Source organism: Peromyscus eremicus, chromosome 8b (genome assembly GCF_949786415.1).
Source record: "Peromyscus eremicus chromosome 8b, PerEre_H2_v1, whole genome shotgun sequence".
NCBI classification, from domain to species: domain Eukaryota; kingdom Metazoa; phylum Chordata; class Mammalia; order Rodentia; family Cricetidae; genus Peromyscus; species Peromyscus eremicus.
In genome coordinates this window covers 24,017,995-24,038,300 of record NC_081424.1, presented here as the reverse complement: position 1 = coordinate 24,038,300, position 20,306 = coordinate 24,017,995, and the positions used below count along the sequence as shown (strand labels likewise).

Here is a 20,306-nt window from a genome sequence, read left to right as displayed (position 1 = left end):
TAAGGGTTGAGGGAGTGATAAGTAAGTCTTTTAATTTTTCTTTCATCTGACGTTCATTTATGCAGAAGCTAATAATATTTTTGTTGGCTCAGAGCCTCAAGTGGTAACAAGGATCTCTCTTCCCAACGACAGCCTTTCCCATGATCTTGGCCAGACGGAACCGTCACTTCAAGGCTTAGGACCATTTGGTCAGAGAAAGACAATGTGCTGACATGTCTATCTCTTACACATACGAGTAATTGCTAACTGTTTGAAAACTAATATCATTAAAGGCTGTAACCCTTCTCTGGCTGTTGCAAACAAAACAATAAACACATTAGGAGACAAGACTAGGAGAAATGTCTGTGTGAATGCATAGTCACATGGGAAGGGAATTGTTGAATGTTGAGGAAGAAAATGTCTGAATAAGGAGAGTCTTCATAAAAGAAACATAGGTTATTTTTATGCCCCAGTAAGACATAATTAAATTCCTGTGTCTTTTATAAATGAAAAATTTTATATCTTTGCTACTGATCACCTATGAAACACAAACAACAGTGCCTGAGAAATGCAGGAATCATTGAAAGCTGACGTTTTATATGAAATTCCCCATGAATACAGTAAGTCCCATAATGATAGCTTAAAGGTCTAATTCATAAAAACATTATTAAAGTACATTATTTATACCTACCTTTTGTGGACTTCTACTCTTATTCATGAGTCTCAATGTATATGGCTATAATCACAGGCAGGGTGTATAATGGAAACATTAATTCAATCTGAACTTAGGCAAGAATACTCTACTGCCATAATAAAATCCCAGCTATATCAATTCAAAGCATGGGATTCATTGCACAAGAACATTCTCTTTTAAAAACTTGAAAAGAACAGCTTACACCTCACGGCCTCAAACATCTTCTTCAACTGTGAAGCTCAGTGCACCATTGACTAATTGGTGCAGACTTTCTAATGAAATATTTATTCATCCACAGTAGGAAATGTAGATTCAGGTACTGACTTGTGATCATATGGTAGCTGTGGCATTATTAGTATGGTCTTAGAAATATTTGCAAGTCCTTATATTTAATTGGCCTCTTTTCTGACTCATGATATCAGATGATAATATTTAGCAAATGCCTTTTCAATTACTTGGTATTTTTTTTATTAACTTAGCAATATGGGAAATGCCCTGCCGCATACAGTTTCTCCCAGAGAAGAAACCAAATGTAATAATACTTTAAAATATCTTTATTTAAAATTTTAAATATACTTTGCTTATGCCTAAGCCTTGTGGAAAAGGCAAGGTGAATTTTAATTGCTTTATCTCTAACTCTGGAATGATAAAAATTTACCTTCTCAACTTTCTCCTTCAGATTGAACAAGCTGCAGAAGTACTCCGTAGACACGTTTAGACAAAGTGTGAATGTGTCTCCTTGCAAGGCTAGATTATCTCGGGGAGCCGTGGAAAGGGGCTCTTTATAAATTATGCTTCCAACACTAAAACAAAGTGTTAGCTTTGATCTTGTAGGTAACAAAGCTCTGTACCTGAGGGGATGAATTAATTCCTGTATTTAATTAGACGTAGTTCTTAGACAACTTAAGCATTCATCTTAGAATTGCACATTGGATATCCTCACTCAGCATGGTAAAAAAAAATCTCATGATAGTTCTGACTAATGAAAAACTTAGACCACTTCAGTTCCTGAAAATGACGGACAAATGACAAAGAGAAAGCTATTTCGAATATATGATAAGTAATTCTACCAATTGAAGGTAAAAATCAGTTTGCAATGTTAAGCAATCTTCAAGCCTGAAAAATCACAGACTATTTCATTTCAGCAACCAGATGCAAGCACTTGGTTTTGTGATTTGAAATGACTAGACTTACCAGAAAAATGCCCCCAGGAAGTCCCAGCTATAGGTGGGCAGCCCTTGATATTTCTTCTTGGTCCCAGTCACATCGAAGCATCTTCAGATATCTGAAACAGGCATCTTCCAGGAATCTTAATGGACATCATTTTGCATGGCAATTTAATGGAACCACACGTAATTTTGCGTGGCATTTAGACTTACTACAACCTCATGCAGCTGAGCACTCTGGATTGTGCAACTGCTCAGAAAGGGTAGTGAAGGTAATATCCTTGCCACCCTGCCACGCAGATGTCATCAGCTCTAAATATCTGTTGACAAGAGCCAGTGCTGAGAGAAAAAAAATACCTCAGAATGGCCTAACACAGTGGTTCTCAACTTTCCTAATGCTGCAACCCTTTAAAACAATTCTTCATGTTGTGGTGACCCCCAACCATAAAATCATTTTCATTGCTACTTCATAACTATAATTTTGCTACTTTTGTGAATTGTAATGTGACTGACTATCTGGTTTTTGATAGTCTTGGACAACCCCTGAGAAAGGGTCATTTGATCCCCCAAAAGGTCACAACAGGCTGAGAACCATTGGTCTTACATATTATTTTTAATAAAATAAGTATATGAGTAAAATAAGAAATTTACCTAGAGTTCAGCAAGACACTGTGAAAGATGCTTGATGACACTGTCTAGCTTTGATGGGGTTACTCTTATTTTTATTTTTTTTTTAAATTTTATTTATTTATTTATTTATTTATTTATTTATTTATTTTTGGTTTATCGAGACAGGGTTTCTCTGTGTAGCTTTGCGCCTTTCTTGGAACTTGCTTTGGAGACCAGGCTGGCCTCGAACTCACAGAGATCTGCCTGGCTCTGCCTCCTGAGTGCTGGGACTAAAGGCATGCGCCACCACCGCCCGGCTACTCTTATTTTTAAAATGGGGAAGAGTTGGTATCAGCTTGAGGCTTGTTGGGGAGTCCCAAAGTGTCTTGAGGCATAACCTGGTCAGCAGCAATCCTTTCAACTGAGTTTCTTTAATGGGATGGTTTCAATTTCTTCTCCAGAAAAAGAAGAGGAGGCAAAGAAAGCAGAGAAGAAAGTTACTTCTGAAACAAAAAAGAAAGGTAAGAACAGAAAAGCTATCTAAAACCTAAATCAAATAGTAGTAATTTGTAGCATGACTGGCAAAGTTACTGTTTTCTAAGAAATAGTTTCACTTGAATGTCATTGTCATTGAAAACACTCAGGATTTTTCAAATATTCCAAAATAAAATTAGAATTGAAGAAAATATTTAAAACCCTTTATTTACATATTCATTTAAAAATAAGATTTTTCTGTTTAGTTCAGCCTGGTCTGGAACTCATGATCCCTCTGCCTCAGGGACCTGAAATTTCAAGGCTGCACCGCATTGCCTGGTCCTAAACACATTTGTTAAAAATGTGATATTTTTCTTTTCATTTTTTTGGAGTGACTGCTCATTATATAGAGTGTGTATACATGTGTGTAATGAAGATTATTATTGAATTCATTCAATTTTATTAAAAGCAACCATCAAGAGGTCAAATTATTTAAACAGTGGGAAGAATTCATGGAATAGTTTGCTAGACCATTCTTCTTCTTCTTCTTCTTCTTCTTCTTCTTCTTCTTCTTCTTCTTCTTCTTCTTCTTCTTTTCTTTTCTCTATACTTGTTTGCTACTATTTATCTGATAATATCAAATGATTTTCAGAGAGTTAAAAATTTCTAATATACTTCCATGACCAGATAGTTCAGGTCACACTCAATCTATTCCTTTTACTATATTTCGGGAAACTATTCAGTAATTCTACAGTAATTAATAATGTATTTAATGTTTCTAACTTTGTTAAAGAACTGTTCTCCTTATCAAATTATGCTCCTTCACAGATAGATAGCACACCTAAGCTCAGAGTGTGTTTGGGGGGGACTAGTATGCCCATTTGTGTCAGGACTTATGGCTTGGACTTACAATTCTCTCTGCAAAGTAAACTGGTGCCTTAATGATAGTCATGTGTACTCTGAAACATGCATGAATGAATTAGTTAGAGGCTTATAACGTTCTTACTTTACCAGCAGAAAAAGGAGAAGCCAAAAAGAAAAGTGAGAAGGAACCCAGCACTGATGTGAAAAGCAAAGGTATTACTCTTCCTCTGCTTCCTTCCATTGTCTTCAGAGATTTAGTTCATGAATGATCTTGGTGCATTCGTACATGGCTTGGATATAGGTACTCACATCTATCCAAATGTAGTCTGCCAATATAAAATGTGATCAAAAGTTAAATACACATTAAGATAATTACTCAAGGCTACTGCAATATGTGGGAGTGGTCAAAACTCTATTTGAAATTTAACTCTGCTGAAAAAGGAAAGCAGGAGTGTGGGCAAGAGCCCAAATGGAGGACTGACTTCCACGGATGTATACTAGCCTCACTCAAAGAAAAATAAACTTGCTTATATGTTCATGGAAAGCAGCAACTAACAAGTTGAAGTAGCATGCTGGAGAAGGTTAATCTACTCTCCCACAGAAAGTACGAGATGTGGGCACTGTCTTTCTTTTTGCTTATATTTCAAAGAGGTGCCTCTCACATTTGTGAGAAGAGGGTAGCCCTGGGTGGTAAACATGGAAGTGGACTTTACAAAGATTTGTACCCAATGGAGACAGATAAATGATTTATAATACCTGACTGTGTGAAGTAGTTATTCAAGGTAAATTAAAATAAGCAGCTAAGATAAAGGATCTATCTAAAGCCAGTCAAGTTGCTCACCATCTTGGTGAAGATGGTGAAGTCACAGAATCTACTTGAGCACAACGGTATCACTGTGCAAACAGGAAGCCGAGGAGAGAGTAAAGGTCTTCATTAAGAAATCCATGACAACCATTTTACAGCTTAGATTTCTGCTTGTAGTTTTGATTTTATGTTTGTAAAAACTTAAGCACTGGCTTCTATTCATGTAGGACCTACATATACATGGAATGTTATCGTCTCAAGGATTATAGTTTAGTGATAAATATTTTCATCCAACATATTTCCTCTCCCTGTGTCAGGGATGGTTGAAATTCTGCTTAGACCTACTCCATCCTGTTGAGTTATGTAGGAATCATGATTCATTAAAATGCAAACATCCCAGGGTTTAAGCAATGGAGTAAAAACCAAATTCTTCCCAGCTATTAATAATGTAAACTATATGAGACTTCTAGATCTTCCTGGGATAACAATAAACTGAAAGCAGTTCTCTCAAAATGTAGGCAGCCGTTATGTTTAACTGAGGAGGCAGCCAAAGAGGGTGTCAAGATGGGACATAATCAGGGGAGAGCAAACTGGACAGGACAGTAGTAGTTGAACCCATCCAGGCTCAGGAGGAGTAGGAATAAGAACTTATGTGGGAGGAAGAGGTGGTAGTGAAGGAACCTAAAAAAGGAGACCATGGTATGACAACTAAATAATAACTGTTGTGAATAGAAAATAGGAATGACAAGGTGTTCTTCCTACAATAGTATAAAACAAGGTGAAATGTATAACACCAAGGGTTGCATATGGCTTACAAAACAAGCAGGAAGACAAAGCAGGTCTTCAATGAGTCTGGGAGTTGACTGCCAATGACTGCAAACTGAATACCTTTACTGAGGGAGCATTGTTATAGAGTTTATTGTATTCCTTGAATTCACTTTAATTTTTTGTTTAAACTTAACTTTCTATTGACATGTATATTGACATAAAAGGAAGTGAGGTCTTGATTATATGATAATACCAAGAAACTGATTGATTAGGCCAATGGACAGCTGCAAGATCGGATGGTACAGATAGATGAGGTGCTGTTCCCTGGTTATCAGTTTTGTATAAGCTCTTGGGCTGCAATCCTGAAAGAATTTGTCCAGGAAAACCAGATGAAACTCAAGAGTTGGGGTATCGTGTGTGTGTGTGTGTGTGTGTGTGTGTGTGCATGTATGTATGTATGTATGTCTGACAGTCTGTCTCTCTTTTGTGTGTGTCTTGTTTGGATTTAGTTAAACTTTGGAACTGACAGCCAAGTTATGTGTGTGTACAAGAGAGTCAGGAGAAAATCTGAAACTCCATGATGTGAAGACTTATGACTTTGGTGTCACAGTCATATCAAGGTGAAGTTGTTTATTGCTGGGAACAACTGTCTGTGGCAATTTCTCTTTCTGCAAGGCCGGGACTATTGATGCAGAAACAAAACCAGCCACTGCTCAGCACACGTAAGAAGGGCTAGTGAGATGGAATTGTAAAATACATTTGCCTTTTTGAAACCATGTTTCTGTTTAAGACTCATTTTTTTATTTTGATCACAAAAATATCATTGAGTCTTGTAAATTTATCCAACTTTATTGGAAATTTATATTATTTGATATTGTGTTTAAAAGTCCTTACCACTCAAATACTAATTTTTATGGTATATATAGAGGTTGTATGTGTGTAAGGAGAGAGAGAAAGAGTTTAATTACTTTCTGAATTAATGTTTCCTTGTAGAATTTGGTAATAGTTTCAAAAATTTCATTATTTGAATATAGTTTTGCAACATTTGGTCTTAGGATTCTTACCATGGTAGAAATACTATAGGGCTATGAAAAAATGAAGAATAACAAATTTTTAAGTAGATGGCACTCTTCATTTTCTTTTTTTTTTTCATAGCTGTAATATACATCTGACATAAAGAAGAACGGATGGTATGATTTTGGTGTATGTTTTCAGAGGTTTCAGTCCACCATGGACTAAGGCCAGACATACCAGAACTGTGTAACCCATTGAAACTAGGAAACACCTAGGAGAAAAATGAGTGTGGTAGCTAGCTCTCTTCTCTTTAACTTGATCCAGCCCTGTGGGATAGTGTCACCCACATTCACAGCAAGTTTTCCTTTTTCAGTTAATTTTTTTCTGGAAATACTATAACAGAAACACCCAGATACTCATTAATCTCCCATGTGCTTCTCAAACTAATTAAGTTGAAAATCCACCTTAATAATTCTAAGTGCATATGTCATTTATTCCTGAAATAGTGAAGAAAATATGGCAAGGAATATAACTATGGTAGCTAAAAAGAGTAGCAAATTAAGGAGACAGAAGCCAGGCTTAGGTGCTTACTGAATGCATGATTAGTATTATGGTTTACAGAATATAAATTCAGTAAATTAACTTTCACATGACTTACATGCTTCATAATATGCAGGTTTATTTATGATGCACTACTCTACCTTGTTGCCTTTCGTTTATTATGCAGACAGAAACAACCCAAGGCTTAAATTCCGTGGACTTTACCAGTCGTCCATTTTGGGGGAATATGCAAGTGGTGGTTCTTAAGATGCAAAGTTATCAGCTCATTTTTCAGTAGCAGTTGAAACTCAGTAATTGCAAACTAAAGTTAACTATAGTAGATACCTTGCATTACACATGTAAAAAAAAATCTCCTTCAAAATTGTGTAAAATAAAAACAAACCAGGATATATTTTAATGGTTAGAAGATGCATTCCCATTTGAAGAAATACTATAAAAAGAAAAAAGAAAACAACACAGGAAATTAAAGCTAATAAACCCTTTTCCTGAACTTTGGGTGAGTTTCATTATGCAGTCACATTAATCCACACAGTCAAGTGGAAGATATTCCACAAAGGATCTACACTGTACGTGATTTCCAGGAGGATGTGAAGAATTTCAATCAAGAGTTTGCTTCTGAGTTGTCAGACATTAGGTCAGGAAACAGCTTGAGTCAGCACCACTGACTCTTAAGCACTGTCCAGGCTAGAGACTGGACTCTTTGAGAAAGACAGAGACTTACTGATGCTGTTATTTGCCGAGTCATTCATCTGGTTTGTGGATCTGTTTCTGCTCACTGTTTCATGCAGCTGGCTAGGGGGATACAGTAAGATTCTAATATTAAGTATAGCTGCAAATGGTTCCCCAATTTATTTGTGACATTCAGTTTTCCCCCACATCTTAGTAGAGAAGAATGCAGGAAAAAGAGGCTGTCCCAAGGGTTCATAGTAATGACACTTTCAGAAATGATTGAGGAGATAAAAATCTAGGTAGAGCCCAGGACATTCGTAGTTTCTTGTCCTTGTCCAAAAATATTTCCTGAAGACCTGGATTATATAGTGACCACACATCGTTTTGTTCTCTCTCCAACTAGAAACTGATAATTCAGTCGATGAACAAAATCAAATATGGCAAGTTAATGCTCACAAGACAGATTTCAATATATGTTCAGTATATGTTGCTCTTAAACTTTGTTTCACGAACTCAAATAATGAAATTCACAGACAGTGGGAGAATAGACTATAGTTTATATCAGATTTGTATGTGGAATCTTAAGAGGAAAGAAGTAGACAGTACCAATATAGCAAGAGAGGGTCCCAGTAGTAAATGAATTGTCAGGGAAAGAAACTGGCTAAGTGATTAAGAACACTAGATATTCTTGCAGAGGACCAAGGTTCAGTTCCCAGCCCCACATGGTGGCTCACAACCATCCATAACTTCAGGTCCAGGGATTTTGGCATCTTTTTTTGATCCATAAAGGCACCAGGCTAGCATATAGTGCACAAACACACATGGAGACAAACCACTCATACACATAAAATAAAATGACACCCTGAACAGCCTTGATGCCGCGGGGAGGGCCTTGGACCTGCCTCAACTGAAAGGACTAGCCTTTGCTGACTCCCCATGGGAGGCCTTACCTTAGAAGGAGGGATGAGAGGGGGTTCTGTGGTTGGTGTGTAAAATGAATAAAAAATTTCTTGATAAAGAAAGAAAACATAAAAATTAAAAAATAAGTTTGCCATCAAAGGTCATTGTCTAGAGGTTAGTAAGCCTTTTCTGGCTTGATGCTTGGGATGTGACCTAGTCAATGTGGTTGTCACACCCCTTAGGTGTCTATGTACCTTTCTGCTCCAAGCATCTGTTTTGGAGTTTCATTTACACCTTTATGTATAGCTTCTAGGTAACTGTGGTTTTTGCTCTGTGAAAAAAAAGAAACTTAACAGGAATCCAGAACCCCCTCCCCAATATTTCTGGCATTTCTGGCCTTTGCTAGAACAGAACCAAGGACATTGCTAGTGTGTGGCCAAGGACTTGAATCAAGGTCCCTGTCTCTAAACAGCCTGACTAGTTCCTATTTCCTAGGCTCATGATTATTCCCACTTGTCTCTGGTGGGCTGCTTTTTGTGTTGTCTATTAAAAAACATTTTAAGACTAAATTTATTGTAACTCTCTAGATCTATAAACTTATTAGTTGTGAAATAACTTTGATAAAATAGCTGATAGATGTTAGTGGTATAAAATGATATATGTATGTATGTATGTGTATATATATATATATATATATATATATATATATATATATATATATATATATTTGAATATACATTTGAATTATCTGACAGAAGTTGACATTGAAAGAGAGACACCAAAAAAACCCTGATTTTTTTCTGAAATAAGCTATTAGAGAAACATAAGGAAATGAACTCAGCCACACACACATGTGCTTTCTTACAGAGATTGTTTGCATGGAGAGGTGGGTGAGCAGGACGAGGGCCCACCCTAGTGCAGCTTACACTTTGTTAGGACGCGTAGTCAGATGACACATTTCTATGAATTCAACTTAGAGTGAGAATGGTAGAGGAACTACGTGAGGGGTGATGGTGGAAAATACCTGATGGAGTTTTGGACACAAAATAAATGGGGTTGTTAGAACAAGCCCCTCTAAGAGGCCATTGATTTTTACCTTATTTTACTTTTTTTGTGGTTATGAGGTTCAGATGGCAGGACCTCATGCATCTGTAAATTTGTGGTCTACCACTGAACCATATCCTGAGAGACATTTACATTGGGATCTGACGCTTTAAAATGATCTAGCCATTGATTTGTGCATCAGTGAATGACATTGTGACTATGACATTTGTGTATGATGTGGTCTATATGAACAGTCAAAATATTCAGGTATATATGCAGGTTTCTAAATTTCATTAAAAGTATAATATAAGGTTATCAATGCTATTTTAAATACAGTAATCTATATCAATTGTATTAATGCCTTAGGGATAGATAAGATTATCCCAGAATAAGGATGTCAAAAGAAAAGGAGATAGTATCTGGAATGAAGTCTAGGTCTTAATAGTGAGAATTAAAGCAAAAGGAGCTGGAAGGAACCAGCAGAAAGATGAAAAGCAAAGCAAAGTGCACAGCATTAGAGGTATTTCAGAAAGGGATGCACCAGAAGTGAGAGACTTTGGAATGCCCGTTCAGTCCTCAGTAGGATGTATCCATCAAATCCCACCTGTCAGGGCTCAGAGAACTCTGTAGAGGAGACAAGAACATGCTAAGGGCCAGTCAAGGATAGAAGACACCAAAAGAAACAAGGCCTTGAAACAAGGCTGAAGTTCACGTGAACTCACGGAGACTGTGGCAGCATGCACTGGGCCGGCACAGGTCTAAGCCAGATGGAATCCCAGTGTTGAAAAGGGAAGTGGACACAATCTCCCATGCCTACCTCAGAAGCGATCTTCAGCTGATAACCACTCACGAAGGAAAACATAGTTTTTTTCAACAATGTCTCACAGGGTATACACACCACACTTAGGGGCAGGCTTCACGTACAGCAGTAGGTGGCCACCATAAAGTGATCTCAGTGGGATTTTTGAAAATTTTTTATTTCATAATGCTTTGTCAGGGGCATTTTTTTAACCTTACAGATCTTTTGCTTATGTATTATGATTTCTGATTTTGATTTTATGGGTTTTTCCATGCGTGCAAGGGTATGTGTCTCAGTCTCTGTATGTGATTTTTCTTTGGCTCTTTTTTCCTGTTTGTTTGTTTGTTTTTACCTATTCTGGCTTGTTTTTAATTTTGTCTTATTATTAGTAATTATTATTATTTTAGATACCTATTATTTTTCTTCAGTGAAAGAGAGAAAGGAAGGGTGTGTATTTGGGTAGGTGAGGAAGTGGAGGGGGGTTTGGTAGGAGTCAGGGGAGGTGAAAATCACTGTCAGAATATGTTGTATGAAAAAATTAATTTTAATACTACAAAAAGTACTTTGTAGTACTGAAATGATGATAGAAATAATTACTCCAGTAAAGAGCTCCTAGTGCCGGTGTTATTTTAAGAAATGCATTAATATCCATTTCCATAGACTATTTTAAATTTCTTTCTGGAGTGAATTACTAAATTTTGCACAAGACAAAAAAATTTTCTATTTGATTTCTTCTGTTAGTTCTGCTTTTGTCCTTGAGAAATTGCAAAGACTTCTTTGCAGAGATGTATTGCTTTGAACATACCATTAAAGTTTCTTCACAGCAGATGTTATAGTAGCATCTGTTTGCTTTAGAACCGTTATAACAGGACTTTTTCTAGATATTTGAGTTAAAAGATATCAGAACTACATAGATATTTACATGTAATTAAAAGAAACTTCCCTGATATTTTATACGTACCAAAAAAGACATAACATCTTTCATATGTAGCCATGTACAGTTTAAAAAAACCACTTTTTTTCCTTACATAAAAGGAGAACAATTTTTCACAGTGTATCTATGGCCTGCTGTGTGTTGATTTTAAAACTTGAATTTTATTTGACTTTCATATTTATAAATATGTATCAGAAGAATTGGTGAATATTGCATTACTAGGTACATTGAAATCTAGACAACTCTTTTCCAGGATATTTTGTTGCAATCTAGTATCAAGTTATTAACTATAGATACTTCACATACTTTTGAGTGGAATTTAATAAAGCAATAGTAGTGTGCATTATAGATTTACTTCTTCGAAAAATTTGATCAGACAGTTAAAAAAATTGGAAATTCAGTGCAAACAAGACCTGATTTAATTAGTATTTCCTAGTCTGGATTATTGAGACTCCTATTTGTCAATAATAGAATCCTTTCAAGTTAACTGTTTGCTCCTAAGTAAATAATATTTAAAATTCTATTCAAACGTGGCATTCTGGCTGTATAACAAAAACATTTACCAGCCAGGCGGTGGTGGCACATGCCTTTAATCCCAGCACTCAGGAGGCAAAGGCAGGCAGATCTCTGTGAGTTCGAGGCCAGCCTGGGCTGCAGAGTGAGTTCCAGCAAAGGCGCAAAACTACACAGAGAAACCTGTCTCGAAAAACAAACAAGCAAACAAAACAAACAAACAAACAAAAATTACCATGCTTGAATTGCTTTGGAAGCAAGACAATATATTTTCAAGCATTTCATAATCATAGAATGTATATAAGATAATATATGTTTATTTCCTCAAGGGCAAAAGAATTTGTAATGGAACAATATAGGGAAGTCTTTTGACTTGCTACTTGAACTAGGTAAGGGGGGCTACCATCATGTCTTGCTGTGGGACTCTCTGAGGTAATCCTTTATATGTATTTCTGCTTTGAACAATACAAATGTATGTTTGGATACTTAGTAAAAGTGACATAAACATGTTTTGATTGAAAAAGAAATAATTGGGGTTAGAGAGATGGCTCAGCAGTTAAAAAGCATTAGCTCTTTTCTGGAGTATCCAAGTTTAAATCCCCACACCCACATGATGGTTTATAGCCATCTATAACTCCAGTCTCCAAGAACCTGTAGGCAGTCCCTGGTCTCTTTGGTCATCAGACACCCACATGGTGCATAGACATACATGCAGGTAAAACACCTAAACACCTATACACATAAAGATAAGTAAATAAATGATCTTTTCAAAAGTGGACTTTAAGCAAAAAAAATCAAAATCAAAATAATATCTCCATCGAGTCTGGCCTTTTAAGATATACCAAAGCAGATTTCCAACACAATACTGCAAATCCTACCTATATATACACGTTCTACCAACATAAATTTAGTTGAAAGTAACACTTAAACTTATCCCATGTTCTTATTTAATCATTATAATGGCTCTATACAGTAAGAATTATAATAACCATTTTGTAGAAGAGGAAAACTTAGGGTGAACAGCTAAGTTATATGTGGTCACAATAAGATCAAAATAAGGAATAAGTAATAAGAGAATTTATTATTTTATCCAGTTATATCTTTAGATTAAAGTGGTTTTATCTTGGTATAGGGTCACATCATATCAGAATGAGATTCATGACTGTTTCTGGGTTCTGCTTTGTTGGTCTGGGTCCACATGCTAAGCACAGAGCCAACTCTGCCTCCTCTTTTGCTTAAGTCCTTTGGAAGAAAAAACAATAGATTTTCAAACAGAAGACATGGATTGAGTCACACCAGTCCATTTAGGTTCATTTCTGATCTGACCTTTGTGGTGAAGTCTTAGTCCTCCAGCAGAATGAGTACATGAACTTTGTCCTATATATGGTTGAAATAAGGTTTGAGAGTGAATCTCTAAGTTAAGATAATAGGGTCAAAAAATAGTTTCTAGACTAGAAAACAAATACAACAATTCTCTTTAAGAAGTTATTTCTATATAGAGAAAATATGGGTGATCTGTTTCACTATATTAACTTACAGAATAGAATAATGTTTTAGTTGTCATTACTCAGAATAGAATAATGTATTGTGACCATCAGAATGAAATGAACTGTGTCATGAATTTACATGCTATATGTCGCTATACAAAGCATGAGAAATTCGGATGTTTAATGTAGAAATGAGGAAACAGGAAGTTAATAAAGCTGTGTTGTTAGCCTCATGAACTGTCTTGTTAGTCTTGCCTTAGTCTTTGTTTTCTCCATTACATAGCATTCTGAGATGGGAGACAGAACAGGGTAGGCAGCATCAGAAGCTCAAAATGATAAAGGAAAACGTTTTGCCGATGTTGTTTGAGACTTGCTCTCATTCTCTAGTCCAGACTAGCCTTGAACTCACCATAATCCTACCTAAGCCTCCTCAGTGCTGAGATACATATGTGACTCATGGTAGCCTGAGTGAGAAAGTCTGTTAAGTCAGTGGCATCTGATGTATTAAGTGTGCAGTCAGAGCAGGTTCAACCTGTGTGGAGATGGAGTGTGAATCATTTCAGGATATTCAGAAGATACTGTTAAATTTTTAAAAATTATTCTGGAGAAATGAAACTGATATCTAGATTATATATCCACTCAATTAGACTTTTCTGTATTTGTTTTCATCATATTAAAATTTGACTTTTGAATGAATTCTACTAGCAGATTAAGTACTAAAAAGAAAAACAAACAGGACAGCCGTGGCACACGCCTTTAATCCCAGCACTGGGGAGGCAGAGCCAGGCAGATCTATATGAGTAGGAGGCCAGCCTGGTCTATAGAGCGAGATCCAGGACAGGCACCAAAACTACACAGAGAAACCCTGCCTCGAAACAAAACCAAAAAAGAAGGAAAGAAAGAAGGAATGAAAGAAAGAAGGAAAAACAGTTGTGGTAAAAAAATGGATTCTGAGTTGATCTAGCTCAAGATCTATCTGTACCACACTTGGGCATATACCCAGAGGATGCTTTATCACCCTACAAAGAGACTGGCTCATCCACATTCATTGCTGCTCTACTTATAATATCCAGAAATTGGAAACAACCTAGATGTTTGTTAATGAATGAATGGATAAAGAAAGTGTGGTGCATTTTAACAGTGAAATATTACTCAGCTGTTAAAAAAGGAAATCATGAAATTCACAGTTAAATGGATGAAACTAGAAAAATTCATTTTGAGTGAAGTAACCTAGAGACAGAAACACAAATATGTTCATTGCCTTGCTCAGCCATCATCAGAGGACCTTCCTCCTGCAGCAGATGAAAGCAAATACGTTGACCCACAGCCAGACAATGTCCAGAGAATAAGACATCTTGGAATCCTCAACCCTGAATGGGATGTCTTTATCAAATCCCTCCCCTCAAGGATCAGGAAACTATGCAGAAGAGGAAGGTGAAAGAATGTAAGACTCAGAGAGGAGGGAGTGTAATGGAACATTTTCTGTCCTGACCGCCTTGTCCCAAATAACTGACTCAGGCTGAGTAGGAATTATAAATGCTCAGCCAAAAGCTCAGGCTTATTACTAACTTACTCTTACAAATTAACTTATTTCTATTGATCTATGTACTGCCCTGAGGCTCATAGCCTTTAACTCTATTCCATTTTGTGTGTCCAACTCATTCTCCATCTGGCTGGCGACCCTCCTTACTCCATCCTTCCTCATCTCATCATTTTCAGTTTGTCTTTTTCACCTAACTTTATCCTGTTCAGCTATTGGCCAGTCAGCTTGTTTATTAAACCAATCACAGTGACAAATCTTCATAGTGTACAAAAGGATTTTCCACAGCATTTCCCCTTTTTGTCTAATTAATAAGAAAAGCTTTAACTTTAATATAGTAAGGTTATATACAACAAAACAGTTAGTTATTAAGTAAGAATATTAGTTATAATATCTAGTCCATTTGCATTTTTTCAAAATTAGAGAAAATAACTATCTCTTATCTTGGTGAGTCTAAAGTTTTGTATCTAATTTACTTTTGGTTATAACTAAGAAAAATTATAATTATTAGTCTTCACCTCCATCAAAGACCCCCAGAATGATGAACTATTACCTAATGACAGGGACAAATTGCTTCCTGGACAGTGATTCAAAGTTCTCCTGTGATGTTAGGACATCCAACTCTGCCCTACAGGCCTAGCATATCTGACAGACTTTCCTGTGATGCAGAGAATTCTGAAGGACTGTTCTACCTTGTCTTGACAAAGTTCACCAGTCACCTTTTTTGTGTCCTGCTGGTCAAGTTGGGCAGTAACTATCAGCAATTGAAGCAAGGGCCATTTCTTTGCCTGCATAGCTAGCTTATGCTATAAAGTAAACAAACTCCATATGGAGTTTCTTCAGTGCCCATCCACTTTGACGTAATTGGTGCTGACAGGAGCAGATGTGCCTCACGGTCAAGAAAAGCCTAGGTTCTTAAAACATTTTAAATGCCATATTCTGTAGGTCTTTCAGGTTCTTGTAGATTGCCTATCTATCTGAAATATATCTCTGTATACCTTGAAAACCTAACTAACATGACTATAACTTCGCTATTATAGATGACTATTAATCTGTATTCCTTAATTATATATTACATTTTTAAATGAGCTGTATTGTAGTCAGAAGTTTTCCTGTGTCCTGCCCAGCCAGTGGTTGGGGTAAGTCTTTTTCACTCACATCCCCCAAGTAAACACACAGAGGCTTATATTAATTATAATTGCTTGGCCACTAGCTCAGGCTTATTACTGACTATCTCTTACACTTAAATTAACCCATAATTCTTATTTTTGTTTAGCTATGTGGCTTGGTACCTTTTCTCAGTTCTGTCTTGTCATCTTGCTTCCTCTGTGTCTGCCTGGTGACTCCTGACTCTGCCCTTCCTCTTCCCAAAATTCTCCTTGTCTGCTTTCCTGCCTATACTTCCTGCCTGGCTACTGGCCAATCAGCGTTTTATTTATCAACCATATTCACAGCCTACAGAGGACATTCCACACCACTGAATAAACATAATACCCTAAATGAGAATAGAAATATATACAGTATAACAAAATTAACTTTAAATTTGTATTAATAAACCCAAATCTATACTAACATAAAGTATATAGGATTAATAGTTGTTTTTTTTAGATTAAAGTAGATTCAATAATCTACCCTTTTTTCTATCATTTCTCTATTTTCCCTTATTTTTTTTTTCAGAACGAAATCCATAAATCTAGTCTCCTTTGTTTAGCTTTTTCTCTGATCATTATCCATAACAACTTGCAACCAATCCCTCTATATGATGACAAACATTCATAATTTATTTTTGGAAATGTGGGTGTAGTTCTCTAGACTAATTCCTGTTGATGGGGGACACTAGTAATCTTCAGGGGACCCTGAGAAAACTTAGAATAATGATTAAATCTTGGCTGGTGTAGTCTGTGAGGCTAGATCATCTCAGCCAGCAGGAGTGAAGATATAATGGATGATGGATCACCTAGGCCATCAGTTCTCATTGGAGAGTTTTCAAGGGGGTCTTCCTCAGAAAACATGATGTTTCTTAACCCAAAATGGATCCACACTCTCTCATTTCCTGTGGAAACAAGAGCATAATCTCTCCTCCATCTTTATGATAATAACTCACAAATATCTGTCACTAACTTTGAACTTCAACCTCATATATCCAATTGACTAGTCACCATCTCCATTTGAATACCTGTCCTATCCAAAGTTCACAAGATTTTAAACACACACACACACACACACACACACACACACACACACTCAAATGTGTCAACTATATTAGTCTCTTTCCTTTTATCAGTAGATTATAACTTTTGTTTCTAGTTACCTACAGGTCCCATATTTTCACCTCATTTTTGAAACCGTATGTAGCAGACATCTTTCCACAGTTGTTAAGAATCACCTCAGCTGGGCATCATCATTATTAGACTCCACTGCCAGGTCATATCTATATATACATTCAGCAGTATCTCCTCCCTGGAATTTCCAGCAGCTTTCAAACACAACAGAGCTTATTTCTTAAATATGGATTTTAGTCATTTCTCCCTAATTCTTTCTCAACTCCCTTCCTTTCCTGCTGTGATCCTTCTTTTCCCAAAGTCTCTTCCTACTTTCATGTCTTCTTTTGTGTGTGTTTCTTGTCTGAGCACTACTTGTTACTCATGCATGGGCACTGGATTAAAGAGACCACCACCCCCAACGCCTGTCCCCACCCCACCTCTCCACTTTTAAAACTCCTTTTACAGAGACTTCCCATCTCTCTCAAAGTAAAATCTACTCTCCACACTGATATAAAAGGCTACTGATGAACTGATGGTACAGACTATTGCAGATTACAGCAAGACAGCTTCCCTTTATCTTCCAACCAGGTCATTAACTGATGTTCTAATCACACATCCTTGGCATTCCTAATCATTTGTCATTTGACCAAATTGCTTTGAGTTCTAACAGAACCTTCCATTTCAGCATTTAGATTTCACAAGTATGTACAAGTTTTAATTTGTCATTTTAACCAAATTTTAGCTTCACTCAAATGTTATCAAAATGACAGGCATAATCAGCATGTGGAATCTTTAGCTAACAAGTCATTTCTAAGAAACTACAGCCAGAAAGATAATGCATGAGTTCCTTTTTCTTGTTTTTATACTGTTTGTGATAAGTATAATGCATATGTAAAAAAGGCATACTTTCAACTTTGTTCTAAAATAGTCGCAATGAAAAGTAAGAAGGCATCAGGGTGTGGACAACAGCCTGCAAAAAAGGGCAGAATAATCAATTTGCAGTTGAAAGAAAAGCTAGAGGTGAAAATAACAGGCTGAAAAACAGCTTTTCCATAATAAGCATAAAGAGACTATGGTGTCTTTGAGTTGAGACAGAGCATAGCACAAAAATATCATGGATGAATGTCTCTTGCCTAATGAAAAGCTTATAACTAAAACTTGAAGGGGAAGAGTAAATAGAATTTATCAATGGATGGTTATCACTATTCCTCCTCAACTTTCCTATCTTCTCATCTTGTACATTTGATGAATGAATTTTCCCCTAAACTCCATTTGACTCAAATGAAGTTAAAATTAACATAATTTATTTACATATATCACTTGGCCCATGGTTGTGGGCACCTGATCTCAGACTGACCTGTCTGGTGAGCTCTTTACAAAGAATAAAAAGAAAAAATATATGGTTTCTTTTCTGAGTGACAATATTCGATGCAAGTATTTGAAAATGTGATTTATCATATCTGCACTCTTGTGATAGCCCATTTGAAAACAATGCTGTCACATGGAAGAATGGGTAGGAAAATAAGAAAGGAAGGTAGAATATGAAAGTTATTTCAGGCCTACTATGATTCAAGGAAACCTAAAAACTTCTCAATGACTCCATGACATTATACTGCATGATTTAAATAATTCCTGTTTGCTCAATTAGTTTTTTAATGTTTAGATTTTATAATATCCAAACTAAGCAATCTTTATTAAAATAAACCTCTATCAAGGTACATAACAATTATAATTTTAGAACTATTAAAGGGAGCAAGAAAAACTACATCAAGTATTTTATGTTTGAAAGCATTCAAGGACTACCTAATTTCTTGGGGGAGGAAAATAATTTTTCTGTCATATTTGTGTATATGATATTTATCATTTGTTACCCTGCCTTACAGAATAGATATCTATTAATTTAATCAGACATAGAGAGGAAAATATATTTATCAACATATCCATTAGTTGTCAGAAAGCACTTACATAATCTAAGTAACTAAAAGTAGGAATAACTCCCATTTCTATAAAAATAAAAAAATTAACCTGAAATGAATTTTAAAATATTTTTGAGCCTAGACTTGCTTTTCTCTTTTAGTTTTAATGTTTAAAAAGATGACTGGAGTATAAAATTAACAGCATGTTTATCTCTCCAAACTATTAATAAACACGGTGAGACAGCCCAAGACAAATTAGACATAACATAACATCTCAAAAATCTGTTACATTTATTAGCTTTGCTCATAATTATCGTTAGAAAGATCCTACTCTTCTTCATACTACACGCTAACCCACAATTTATTTCTGCTGTTACTGGGCCCAAGTTCATCTGCTCACCAAATGACAGGCCAATTAAGCCTAGAGACAATATGTTGAGGAAAAAAAAAAAGCTACTTTATTTAAAAAGTTAGCTAACTAGCGAGATGGAGGAATATTTTCCAGAGTTCATCTTGAAGGAGGCTAATTTAGGGGCTTTTGATGTCAGTGAGAATGGATATTAGGACTAGAGAAAGCCTTCTCATTGCAGATGAAGTTTCCAGGTTTGTGGCCAGATGATGCATACATGTTGTTAATTTCTTCAGTAAGAGATGTGCTGTCATACTGTGGATCTCAAGAAAAGCAGTGACTATTTCTACAGACTGATTAGTTTACAAATCTGCAGTTAGTTTACAAATCTGCATCGCTGACATGTTACACTATACTGACTAGAGAGAATGACTCCCCAAAGAAAGACACAGGTGGGTGAAGTTAAGGATAGAGGCTATAACGTCTGACTTCAATGTCAAGCTTTTTCTTTAAATTTTTTTCTAAAGCTTTTGAAAATAACCAATATATACATAAAAAATAGAACCGACTTGCTGTGAGATAAATGCCATGGCCAAAGGCAACGTGGGGAGGAAAAGGATTTTTTTTTTAATTCTTATAGTTTATAGTTAATAATGAAGGATAAGTTAGAGCAGGAACCCAAGGCAGGAACCTAAGGCAGGAACTGAAGCAGAGACCATAGAGCCGTGGTTCTCAAACTGTGGGTCAAGACTATTTCACAGGGGTTACCCAAGACTGTTGGAAAACAGAGACATTTTCATTATGATTCATAACAGTCGCACAATTGTAGTTGTGGAGTAGCGATGAAATAATTTTATGGTTGGAAGTCACCACAACATGACTTCTATTTTAAAGGGCCACGGCATTAGGAAGTTTGAGAATCACGGCCGTACTGGCATGTTTCTTACTATCTTGTTC

The 20,306-nt window shown here is 36.2% G+C and overlaps 1 protein-coding gene across 1 annotated transcript in view; it reads left to right on the top strand.

Annotated features, from left to right (window-relative positions):
• The window catches only part of Trdn (triadin), a 319,941-nt gene that overhangs the window by 118,633 nt on the left and 181,002 nt on the right, over positions 1–20,306 (top strand). Inside the window, exons 12-13 of the mRNA XM_059272972.1 lie at positions 2,916–2,969; positions 3,940–3,999. Coding sequence (XP_059128955.1) covers positions 2,916–2,969; positions 3,940–3,999 — 114 coding nt within the window. The remainder of the gene's footprint in view (positions 1–2,915; positions 2,970–3,939; positions 4,000–20,306) is intronic.